Genomic DNA, 13,157 nt, shown 5'->3' with positions numbered 1-13,157 from the left:
GGACCCCCAGCCCATGCCAGCCACAGCTCCAGTCAGTTAACCAAAATTACCAGTCACACAGTCTACACAGAGGATGACCATACACAGGGGCATTCCCTCAAGTTTAAGAGAAGTAGCTGTTCTACCAAATTCATAGAACAGGCACAGAAAGGCAGGCAAAATGAGAGAGAGGAACATGCTCCAAACTAAAGAACAAGATGAAACCTCATAAAAAGAATGGAAGGAGATAAATGAAATGGAGACAAGCAATATGCCTGACAAAGAGTATAAAATCATGATCATAAAGATGTTCACCAGACAGGAGAGAAGGGTGAAAGAACTCACTGAGAACTTTAACAAAGAGATAGAAAATATAAAAAGAACCAGAGTTGAGGGATATAATAACTGAAATGAAAAATATACTAGAGGGAATTAACCCAGATTAGTGAATGCAGAAGAATGAATTAGTGATCTAGAGGACAAGTTAATGCAAGCCACCTAAGCTGAACAGCAAAAAGAAAGAAGAATTAAAAAAAAAATAAGGGAAGGTTAAGGGATTTATTGGACAATATCAAGTAAACAAACACTCATATTATAGGGGTCCCAGAAGAAGAAAGAGAGAAAGGGGCAGGAAACTTATTTAAAAAAATAGCAGAAAACTTCCCTAACCTGGGGAAGAAAACAGACATCTTGGCCTAGGATGCAAAGAATTCCAAACAAGATAAACCCACGGAGGTCCACACCATGACATATTGTAATTAAAATGTCAACTATTGAAGAGACTCTTAAAAGCGGCAAGAAGCAAATAGTTATACATAAGGGAAATCCCACAAGGCTATTGTCTGATTTTTCAGCACAAACTTGGCAGAACAAAAAGGAATGGTATAATATATTCAAAGTACTGAAAGGGGAAAAACCTACATGCAAGAATACTCTACTTGGCAAGGTTATTCAGAATAGAAGGAGAGAGTTTCCCAGAGTTAAAGGAGTTCAGCAGCACCTGGGTGACTCAGTCATTAAGCATCCACCTTCAGCTCAGGCCGTGATCCCAGGATCCTGGGATTGAGCCCTGCATCAGGCTCCCTGCTTGGTGGGAAGCCTGCTTCTCCCTCTCCCACTCCCTCTGTTGTGTTTCCTCTCTTGCTGTGTCTCTTTCTATCAAATAAATAAATAAATCTTTATAAAAATAAAAGAACTTAAAGGAGTTCATTACCACTAATTTGGCCTTAGAAGAAATGTTAAAGGGACTTCATTAAATGAAAAGAAAAGGCTCTAAGTAGAAGAAAAGGATGATATGAAGATATATATCTATATGTATGTCTAGATATATTGATATATATATATCTATAAAGTTAATATAAAGTTAACTTTATAAAGTTATATATCTATAAAGTTATATAAAGATTTATATATATATAGAAATCTTTACATCTTTATAACTATATACCTTGAAATCTATATAAAGATAGAAAACATGACAACATATACATGGAATGGGGGAGTTCTTTTAGGGACGCCTGGGTGGCTCAGTTGGTTAAGCAGCTGCCTTCGGCTCAGGTCATGATCCCAGAGTCCTGGGATCGAGTCCCGCATCGGGCTCCTTGCTCGGCAGGGAGCCTGCTTCTCCCTCTGCCTCTGCCTGCCATTCTGTCTGCCTGTGCTCGCTCTCTCCCCTTCTCTCTCTCTGATAAATAAATAAAATCTTAAAAAAAAAAAAAAAGTTCTTTTAGAATGTATTTGAACTTAAGTGACCATCAACTTATAGATTGCTACATACTTGGGATGTTATATATGAACTTCATGGTAACAACAAAACCAAAATGTGTAATAGATAACAAAAAAATAAAGAGAAAGAAAGCCAAGCATACACTAAAGAAAGTCATCAGTCACAAGAGAAAATAGCAAGAGAGAGCAAGAGAAGGAACAGAAGAACTACAAAAATAGCTAGAAAACAATGGACAAAAGGGCAGTAAGTACATGCCTATCAATAATTACTTTAAAATGAAAATGTTGAAATGCTCTAATCAAAAGACATAGAATGACTGAATGGGTGAAAAAACAAGACCCATCTGTATGCTACCTACAAGAGGCTCACTTCTGACCCAAAGACACATACAGACTGAGAATGAAGGGCTGGAAAACATATTCCATGCAAATGAAAGTGGGGTGAGGCGTGGTGGGGAGGGGGTCAGGGTAGCAGTACTTATGAGACAAAGCAGACTCTATAACAAAGACTTTAACAAGAGACACAGAAGGGCATTATGTAATGATAAAGAAATGAATCCAACAAGAGGATATAATAAGTGTAAACATTTTTGCACACAACATCAGAGTATGTAAGTACATAATACAAATGTTAACAGACATAAATGTAGAAATTGACAGTAACACAATAATAGTAGAGAACATTAATACCCCACTTACATCAATAAAGAGAATATCTGGGCCAAATAAGGAAACAGCATCTCTGAACTAGACCAGATGGACTTAATAGATACAGAAGATTCCACCCCCAAAACAGCGGAATACACATTTTTTTCAAGTGGACATGGAACATTCTCCAGGACAGATCACATGTGGGCCACAAAACAAGTCTCAATAAATTTAAAAAAGACTGAAATCATACTATGCATCTTTTCTGACTGCAATGGTATGAAACAAGATATCAATCACAAGAAAGCAACTGGAAAAAACACAAACACATGGAGGCTAAATGCTAAATGCTCCAAACTAACCAATAGGTCAATGAAGAAATCAGAGAGGAAATAAAAAATATAGAGAGACAAATGAAAGTGGAAAAACAATCATTCAAAATCTTTCAGATGCAACAAAAACAGTTCTAAAAGGGAAACTTATAGCAATACAGTCCTATCTCAAGAAATAAGAAAAATCTCAAACACTTTAACCTTATAACTAAATGAACTAGAGAAAGAACAAACAAAGCCCAAGCTTAGTAGAAGGAAGGAAATAATAAAGACGAGGCAGAAATAAATGAAATAGACTCTAAAAAAAGAAAATAGAAAGATCAATGAAACCAAGAGATGGTTCTTTGAAAAGGTAATAAAATTGATAAACCTTTAGTCAGATTCATCAGACAGGGCCCAAATAAATAAAACCAGAAATAAAAGAGAAGAAACAACAACTGACACCACAGAAATACAAAGAATTATGAGACCACTACAAAAAATTATATGCCAACAAATGGGACAACCTAGAAGAAATGGATAAATTCCTAGAAACATACCAAATACAATACAAACATACCAAAACCAAATGAGGAAGAAATAGAAAATCTGAACAGACCAATTACTAGCAACAAAATTGAATGTGATAAAAAAACTCCCAATAAGCAAAAATCTAAGACCAGACAGAATCACAGGTGAATTCTACCAAATATTCAAAGAAGAGTTAATACTATTCTCCTCAAATGGTCCAAAAAATAGAAGGGGAAGAAATTCATTCTATGAAACTAGCATTACCCTGATACCAAAATCAACCAAAGACACTACAGAAAGAGAAAACTACAGGTCAGTACTCCCAATGAACATAGATGCAAAAATCCTCAACAAAATATAAGCAAACTCAAATCAAGACTATATTAAAAGGATCATTTGCCACAATGAAATGGGAATTACTCCAGGGATACAAGGACGGTTTAGTATAAACAAAACCAACATGATACATCACATCAACAAAACAAAGGATTAAAAATAGGGGTGCCTGGGTGGCTCAGTGGGTTAAGCCTCTGCCTTCAGCTCAGGTCATGATCTCAGGGTTCTGGGATCGAGCCCCACACTGGGCTCTCTGCTCAGCAGGAAGCCTGCTTCTCCCTCTCTCTCTGCCTGCCTCTCTGCCTACTTGTGATTTCTCTGTCAAATAAATACATAAAATCTTAAAAAAAAAAATAAAATATTGCAAATTGTGGTCCCAAGGCAATGTACAGATTCAGTGCAATCCCTGTCATATATCAATAGCCTTTTCCATAGAACTAGAACAAAGTGTTCAAAAATTTGTGTTGAACCACAGAAGACCCCACGTATCCAAGTCAATCTTGAGAAGGAAGAACAAAACTGGAGGTATCACAGTCCTGGAGTTCCAGATGTACTACAAAGCTATAGTAATCAAACACAATATGGATCAATGGAATGAAATAGAAACAAATCCACACTTACATACTCAATCTATAACAAAGGAGGCAAGAATATACAAAGGGAAAGGACAGTCTCTTAGATAAATGGTGCTGGGAAAACCTGACAGCTACATGAGAATGCAGCTGGACTACCTTCTCACACTATATGTAAAAGTAAACTCAAAATGGATTAAGACCTAAACGTGAGACCTGAAACCATAAAACTCCTAGAAGAAAACACCAGTGGTAATCTCTTGGACATTAACTTTAGATATATTTTTCTGGATATGTCTCCTCTGTTGAGGGAAACAAATGTAAGAATAAACTTTTGGGACAACATCAAAATAGAAAGCCTCTGCACAGCAAAGGAAACCAGTAAAACAAAAAGACAACCTACTTAACGGCAGAAGATATTTGCAAATGATGTATCCAAGAAGGGGTTAATATCCAAAATGAATAAGGAACTTATACAACTCAACACCAAAAAGACAATCTGATTAAAAGTAGGCAGAGGACCTGAATAGACATTATTCTAAAGAAGACATACAGATGCCCAACAGATACATGAGAAGATGCTCAACATCACCAATCAAGTAAATGCAAAACAAAACCACAATGAGATATCACCTCATGCCAGTCACAATGGATATAATAAAAAAAGACAAGAATAACAAGTGTTGGCAAGGATGTGGAAGAAAAGGAAACCCTTGTGCACTATGGGTGGGAATGCAAACTAGTGCATTGACTGTGGAAAACAGTATGGAGGATGCCTGGATGGCTCAGTTGGTTCAGCAAGACTTCAGTTCAGGTCCTGGGATTGAGCCCATGAGGGGCTCCCTGCTTGACAGGAAGCATGCTTCTCCCTCTCCCCCTTCTACCTGCTCGTGCACTCGTGCCCTCTCTCTCAAATAAATCTTAAAGTGTACCTCCACATTTGACATGGGTCATTACTTTCATCTTTCCATATGAATGAAAGAAGTATAGTATATGGGAGAACAATCACAGGAACCAAAATAGTATTATTATAATCATCTTTCAATATTGAATAATGCTGCTTTTACTGTTATGTTTTTTAAATCTAAATTTACATTTTTATGTAAATAAACTGTATAGAATCAATGTGAACAAAATGCAAAGAATAAATGTATATTCAACATGTGAATCAATACTCTAGGACAGGTATACAGAAATGGAGATCAATAATGAGCTGGTAAATCAGGCCCTCTTTTTCATTCTAAAGTCTATGTTATCTCTTACATTAAGCCTTCTTTGACGTGACTCTGGGTCTTACTACAGAAAAATGTTGAAAGACAAAACATGAAATGCAGAAACACTCATGCAATTTAGAACCTCTATGTCATTGTTTTTATTTGGGTAATAGAACTTTAAAAAAGACAGTAGACTAATGAGCTTCATGAAGTCAGTAACTTATCTTTTTTTAAGAAAGATTTTATTTGTTACAGAGACAGAGAGGAAGCTCACATGAGAGAGAACACAAGTTGGGGGGTGGGGAAGGGCAGAGGGAGAAGCAGGTTCCCCACCAAGCTGGGAGCCTGATGCCTCAGGGCTTGATCCCAGGACTCTGGGATCATGACCTGAACCGAAGACAGGCGCTTAACCAACTGAGCCAACCAGGCACCCCAGTAACTTATCTTGTTCCTCATTCTATCTCTATGAGTTCAGCATTTAGTGCAGTACCTAGCATAAACTAGGCTTCCTATAATTACTAAGAGAATGAAAATACATGAATGAATAAATGAAGATAAAACACAAAAACCTAATGACTGTCCTCCAGAGATAATATTAGTATGTTCAATAGTATTCCTCAGCTCTGTGTGGTTCACTGTTCTAAGAGTTCTACATGTCAACTCATTATTTCCATTTTACAGATGAGGAAACCAAGACATAAAGTAACACCTCAAGGCCACACTATGAATTGTGGGCCAAGGATTCAAATTCAGACAGTCTGAGTATACAGCTTAGGCTGTGACTCAATGTGATAGATTTCTAGAAATGCCACTTTAGGAGTATACATTGTAAAAGTGCTTCTTAAATGATAAAATGACAATAGCTAGAAGACTTGAAGGATTTTTCAAAGCGGTTGGAGAAAAGGAAGTTGAAAAGATTGAAATCAGGCACGCAGAAGTTTATAAAAATGTAAGGCAATAGACTTTTAGAGCATCCAACGCAGAATACCTTCAAATGTAAACATTATATTAATAGCTAATCTCAGGAGAATTTATCTAAAGTCAGGAAATAAGTGGAATTTGAAAATTTCTTTCATGCAAGACTAGACATTAAGTCTTTGATGGTACTTTAATTTATTACAACAATAAGTAAGATGAAATTCCCTGTTAGCCCCAATTCATAGTCACATTTCTTGTTGAGAAATTCTAGGAGTACAAGTTTTTTAATGTGCTGATATCTTACCTTTTCTTTTTGCTGATGATCATATCCATGGTTTGGAGCAGTCGCCGTTCCAGGGCTAGAATATCTGCATCAGTCACATTTCTATAAATAGGCGCAAACTGTTAGCAATGTTTGGGGATCCCATCCTTGGGCATAATAAATACAAGACAGCTGGAGAAACACATAAACCTTAGTTGTTACCCAGTAATTCAAGGACCTTTTCTAGAGAATACTAAAATGACTATAAAAAGCAAAAATGCTTTTGCTTTCATTTTTTTTTATAGTTAAAAGTTTTGCAGTCTCAGGGCAATAGAAGGTAACTGGCTCTCTTATAGTCTTTCTTAGCTTATGATGCACATGTAAGCACTCTTACAACTTACAAGAAGGGATTGCCTTCTACCATTCTACTTCTAGGAGGAACTGATTTACAGAAGTGGGGATTAGCTCACATTGCATGAGACATGCGCCTTTAAAAAGTGTAAGACGAAGTAAAGAGAATCTGACTAAAATCACCATTTTTAAAAAGATTTATTTTAGAGAGAGACAGAGAGTGAGTATATGCCTATGAGTGGGGGTAAAAGGAGAGGGAGAGGGAGGATCTCAAGCAGACTCTCTGCTAAGTGCAGACCCCAATGTGGGGCTCAATCTCAAGTCTCACAACCCCAAGATCATGACCTGAGCCGAAATTAAGAGTGGAACACTCAACCGAGTTACTCAGGTGCCCCGAAATAACCATTTTAAAAATAAGTGAAAGTAGGACAAACAAAGGGCAAATAATATAAGATTATTTATTTGGAGAGATTCTTAGGATAATGCCTTTAAAGACAGAGGGAAAGAATTTAAAAAGCAGTGTCACAGATCTCATATTTAAGTATTAATGGTGATGGCATGCTAGGACATATGTATTCATGAAGTAACAGGAAAAAAAAAAAAAGAGACAAAATTCTTTTTACCTGAGGAAATAGGACATGTACGTGTATGGGCAGTTGACAGCACCAAATCCAGAAAGAAGAGCCATGAGAGTCACACCAATTACACCTACCCGGCTGATGAGCTGTTCTATGGACAAAATCCCTAAAAACATCAAAGTGATAAAGATTAAATGGCATTGCAAGGGGAAAAATGACAGAAAACCTCAACCATTACATACAACTTAAATAAGCGAAATTTTAATTATCAATATTAAATTTAAAAATTCAATTATCAATATGTAGATCTTCCATAATAAATATATAAAAGTCTACGGATTTTCCTCCTATCCCATATGCTTCCAGAATCATCTCTATTGCTAGGCGATGGTAATGCTAAAGTAATATTTGCAGATAATACTTTTTCACTTAAGGTAGTGTGAACTCTAGCAAAGCACTTTTAGTAGTAAAAGCTTTGGCAAAATAATGTTAGGAAAGTAAATCTGCTGGAAAAGTAGAAATACCAGGGACCACTTTCCACTATACTTACCATCAAGATACACACTTCCCCCTTAGGTCATAATAAGTCTTAAGTCTTATAAGCTTATGTCTTACTCATTTTTGTCCATAAACACATAAGGTATCTCACAGATGAGCTGAATTTATACGTGAGTATCTTAAAGGCAGATACGTGAGTTTTAGATTATCAGTTGTATTCTAATTATCAATTGTTTCTGATTATTTGAGAATGCTGATAATTAGTAGTTAAAATAAATGCTATGTATATTTGGGATAAATGAGAGAAAGCAATGCTGAAGAATAAGCCAGGAAGCTTGGAATCACAGAACAAAACTAGTTTTGTTTTCCCTTCCTGTTTCAAGAATGGAATCCACTTCAGCATTATTCACTCTGGCCTAACACCAGAGCTGCCATTCAGGAATTTTGTTGGCTTTGAAACCAAAATTCCAATATTCTGGTCCTCCTGCTCCTGTGCTTCCACTACACCATTTCAGAGCTCTTTGTGACCTCTGGTCTCTATAATCTTCTGCTTTTTCCTATCTTCCATTTCTTCCTTCACAGAGTCTAAGCTCCAAGCTTACTTGCTTCAACTTCTCTCATTAGGACACTGTCCTGACTCTTTCTTTAGCGCTGATCCTAAAAACTCCCTATCTTGGATCAGTCTAACACTCCATCTTCCCTGTGCCCATGACTGAGCTGCTAAAACAGCTAGAGTGCATTGTGATATTGGTGCCATTACAGATTTATGGTCTTTAGTCTTAATAGAACTTACAACACTACTGAGGAATTCTTCTCCTGCCCTTGGTCAGCCATTTCTTCCCAATTCCCTCAGCAGACTAAATCTTAAAAAAAAAAAATTATTTTAGGGGTGCCTGGTGACTCAGTTAGTTAAGCATCTGCTTACAGCTCAGGTCGTGATCTCCAGCCCCATGTCGGTTCCCTGTTCAGAGGGGAGTCTTTTCTCCTTCTCCCTCTGTTATCTCTCTCTCTCAAATAAATAAATTAATTTAATTAAATTTTAAAATTTTATTTTAGAGAGAGAGAGAGAGAGAGTGTGAGCGTGCACAAGCACATGGTGGGGAGGGGCAGAGGGAGGGTGGGAGACAGAACCTCAAGCAGACTCCCCACTGAGTGCAGAGCCTGATACCTGCCTTGATCTCACAGAATCTCACTGAGCTCATGACCTCAGCTGAAACCAATAGTGAGACATGTATTTGCCTGAGCCACCAGGTGTCGCACCACTCCCATCCAGCAGAAAACCTTGAATTCATTTTCCAAATCCTTGTTCTCAGTAGCTAATGCCCCTATTATAGAAGTTATTAGATATATACTTCCTTCTACTATATTCACATCTGCAATCATCCTCCCAACTTGTCCCCCTCAAACAAGACAGTGTGCAAACCTAAGAATTCTCTACCTGTGCTTTGATCTTATTTCCTTTCTACTGCCTCCAGAATCTTGTTCCATCACCTGTCCTCTCTATCTTCAATATTTCCTTCCTGGCTGGTTCTTTTCCTTCAGTTTCAAGTCTCTTTCCTAAGAAAGTCTGTCCATAGCCTTGAGTTTATCTCTAGTCGCCAATCCTCTATTTCCCCCATAAAAGCCAAACTTTTTGAAAGGAACTCACACTTACTATCACCTCTTCTTCACCTCCATTTATTCTTCAACTGGCTGCTATTCGGCTTCCATTCCATTCTCCTACCTGAAGAAAATTGCTTTCACTAATAATCATAATGGCAATAGTAGAGCAACATTCATCAATGCCTATTATGTACCAGGAACTGTTTGAAGCAGTATTAACTCATTTACTCCTCATGACAGCCCTGTGAGGCAGGTATTATGAAAAACCTTACTTTGTGGATTCAGAAACAGAAGCACTAAGAGGGTAAGTAAGTAACTTAGTCAAGGCCACACAGCTAGTGGCAGTGTCCTTTTGAACTCTTGTTCAAAAACAAGCAGTGTAGCTCTACAACCTATGCTCCTGGTTGTAAAATTCAACGACATTTTCCAATCCATGCTTTATTCGATCTTTCATGACATGAATTGTTGTTTAGTCTCATGCTCTACTAACTGAGCTAGCCAGGCAATTGAATCATTGTTATTTAAAATTATTTTTCTTTCTTGGCTTTTATACCATTTCTCTCAGTTACCCTTTAACTTTTCTAGTTATTATTTTCTCGGGTCTTCTCTGCTCAGAATGGGCCCGAAGCTATTTCATTTCACTCTATACATTTTCCATGGTTAATCTTGGCTATTTTCTCAGGTTTATCCAATGGTGTTTAGCTGATGGTGCCTAATTTTTTTGATTCCTGGAATTATTTCCATAAGGACTAATAAATCCATACCTTCCTCTTAAGTTGCCAACTGCCTGCTGAATCTCACTTGGATGTGCATAGGCAACTCAAATTCAACATATGCCAAGTTTGAATTATCTTCCTTCTTCTGCACTACCTTTTCTAGAAAATGACATCAACTATCTAGTCACCAAAATAGAGAAGTCTATACCACTAGTCTCCATTCTGCCTCTTGCTCCCCTTTGAATGTACCAGTCTTTTTTTTTTTTTTTTTTTTAACCTCAGGGTTTTTTTTTTTTTTTTTTTTTTAAATTTTTATTTATTTATTTGACGGACAGAGATCACAAGTAGGCAGAGAGGCAGGCAGTGAGAGAGGAGGAAGCAGGCACCTCCCTGAGCAGAGAGCCCGATGTGGGACTCAATCCCAGGACCCTGGGATCATGACCTGAGCCGAAGGCAGAGGCTCTAACCCACTGAGCCACCCAGGTGTCCCTAACCTCAGGGTTTTACATGATGTCTCTTGTGCCTTCTTGCTGGGTCTAGCTTTGGTCTTGTCCTTTAAATCTCAGCTTAAATACTTCCTCATAAAGGCTGACTCTAACCACTAGCATCTAATTTGACATCCTTATCTACATTGTTGTCTACCACAGTAACCTGTTTTCTCCTTTTTTTTTTTTTTTTTAAGATTTTTATTTATTTATTTGACAGATCACAAGTAGGCAGAGAGGCAAGCAGAGAGAGAAAGAGAGGAAGAAGCAGGCTCCCTGCTGAGCAGAGAGTCTGATGCAGGGCTTGATCCCAGGACCCTGAGATCATGACCTGAGCCAAAGGCAGAGGATTTAACCTGCTGTGCCACCCAGGCACCCCAACCTGTTTGCTCCTTAATAATAATCACAACTGGCAAATATTTGTTTATATATTTACTGTTCAGTCCTCTCCGCCAGAGGGTAAGTTTCAGGAGGGCATAAACCAAGTTTGTTTCATTCATGGTTGTGTCCCCAGCACTTAAAATAAAACTAGGTATTCAAAAAATATTTGTGGAATGTTATATGAATGACTAAATCCTTATTCAAATTCTGTTCATTCTACTTCCCACATACCTCTTTACATCATCTTTATAGGAAGGAATCATGTCTTACTGATCTTTGATTTTCTTACTGCCTGGCACATGGAAGGTGTTTAGCAAATGTTTATTGACTATAGATATAAAATTATCCAGTAACAAAAAAAAAAAAATCAAGGGATTAATGTAGGTTATTGAATATTAAAAACTAGAAAAATGCCCCCTCTACTTTTATTCCCTTTAAGGTGGTATCCCTTTAGTAAATATCTTTTCCTGGTCTAAAGTACTTTGAAGATATGATCTACGTAATCTTAGCAGTTCTATAAAGTTAAGGTCAATTGTTACTTGTCTTCTGGCTAATAAGTATAAAGTCAGGTGGATGAAGTGGCATGCGGAAAACCATCTCACTGTTGCCATCTGCTCACGCAGATTCATTCTAGCTTCATACACTTTTTATTTATTATTTATTATTTATTTTTTTGTGCACTTCATAAACCTTCTTAGCCTCCTTTACTCCTTCCCAGTATGGAATGCCTTCTCATCTTCCTTGGTTCAGGCACTGCACGAGGAGTACTTCCACAGAAATCTTTTCATTATAGGTAAGGATGGGGTCCTGCAGTCTTTTTGTGGTCTCTACAGTAATAAATCATACTGGTTGTTGGGGTAGTCCTAGAAAAGCTCTAAGATGGCAGGGTAAGCCTGGCTGCTTCTTATCCATTGCCTAAACTGTTCTTTCTACTTACTTCTTTTAGGCAAATGAATGACTTCATGGAAAACTAAAACAGAAACTATTTCCCCAGCTCTTCCTGCTAGTGTCTTCTTTAGGATATCTCTACAGAATTTTGAAAAAAAGATGAAGATACCAAAGATGTGATGGTCTTCATCTCCCTTCAGGCATGGTCTGGCTACACAGGTCGTGTGAACTGACTGCTCACAAGAAGAAAGCTGGAGACAGACACCAGAGTCTTGTCTTTGGGCTGCGTGTTAGCTTGTGCTATTACTGAAAGCAGCCTTGGGGTCCTTTTATAATTCTTGTCCCTCATTTCTGATATCACAAATTTCTCTCTCTTGGGCTTACTTGAAATAGTTTATAGGAGAGCTATATTGTCAGGGCCTCTGTACTCCAAATTTTTCCCTATATGGACATGCGCATGCTAATCATATTGGCAAATCCTAAAATCCTATCCAGAGTGTTACATTCTTAAACTCATCTAGTACCTTGGAGAGACTAAGATTGTTTTTTTATTCACTGATTCAATAAACATGCATTAAACATTTATGTGCTAGGTTCCACTCTAGACACTAGGGATAGAAAGATAAGATGTAGTTTTTGACCCCAGGGTCCTCAGGGGGCTTATGAGTTAATGAGGAAGTTAGAAAAGGTAACAAGTAATTAAAATTGTTATAGGTGATATAAGTACACTGAGGTGGGAGCAATTAGTATCTTCATGATGGCCAGAAAAATCTAGAATGGACAAGAGTTAAATATTGCAAGAATAGGTATTTTCTAGAAAAACAAAAGGTGAAGGAATGTCCTGACTGAGAGCCACCCAGGGATCCCTGTATATGCTTTTTAAAACTGTGCATTTTCTCTGATCCTCCTGCAGCACAATCTTATAACCTCTTTCCTCGATCCCTGCTACAGGGAAGGAGTAGACACAGATGGATTCATGGTAGATTCTAGATACTGTTTTACTCAACATTCATTCCAATGCCTTTCAGGCATGTCTTCTTGTATTACAGAATCTGGAAAGCCAAATATTCTTTCTCAGATTTCCTTGAAACTAAGGTTCTGAATGTACCTAGGCTGTATCCAATTCACATGCCCATGTGAGACATCAGAGGCAGAAGTGAAT

At 37.6% G+C, this 13,157-nt stretch overlaps 1 protein-coding gene across 3 annotated transcripts in view; it reads right to left on the bottom strand.

Moving 5' to 3' along the window:
* The window catches only part of GPR89A (G protein-coupled receptor 89A), a 60,287-nt gene that overhangs the window by 31,451 nt on the left and 15,679 nt on the right, over positions 1-13,157 (bottom strand). For all 3 annotated transcript variants that reach the window (XM_059134980.1, XM_059134978.1, XM_059134979.1), the window contains exons 6-7: positions 7,471-7,591; positions 6,539-6,619 (exon numbers count right to left, since the gene is read on the bottom strand). In XM_059134980.1, the coding sequence (XP_058990963.1) occupies positions 6,539-6,619; positions 7,471-7,591 (202 nt within the window). The remainder of the gene's footprint in view (positions 1-6,538; positions 6,620-7,470; positions 7,592-13,157) is intronic.

Source organism: Mustela lutreola, chromosome 10 (genome assembly GCF_030435805.1).
Source record: "Mustela lutreola isolate mMusLut2 chromosome 10, mMusLut2.pri, whole genome shotgun sequence".
NCBI lineage: Eukaryota > Metazoa > Chordata > Mammalia > Carnivora > Mustelidae > Mustela > Mustela lutreola.
This window is presented reverse-complemented; position numbering and strand designations above follow the sequence as displayed.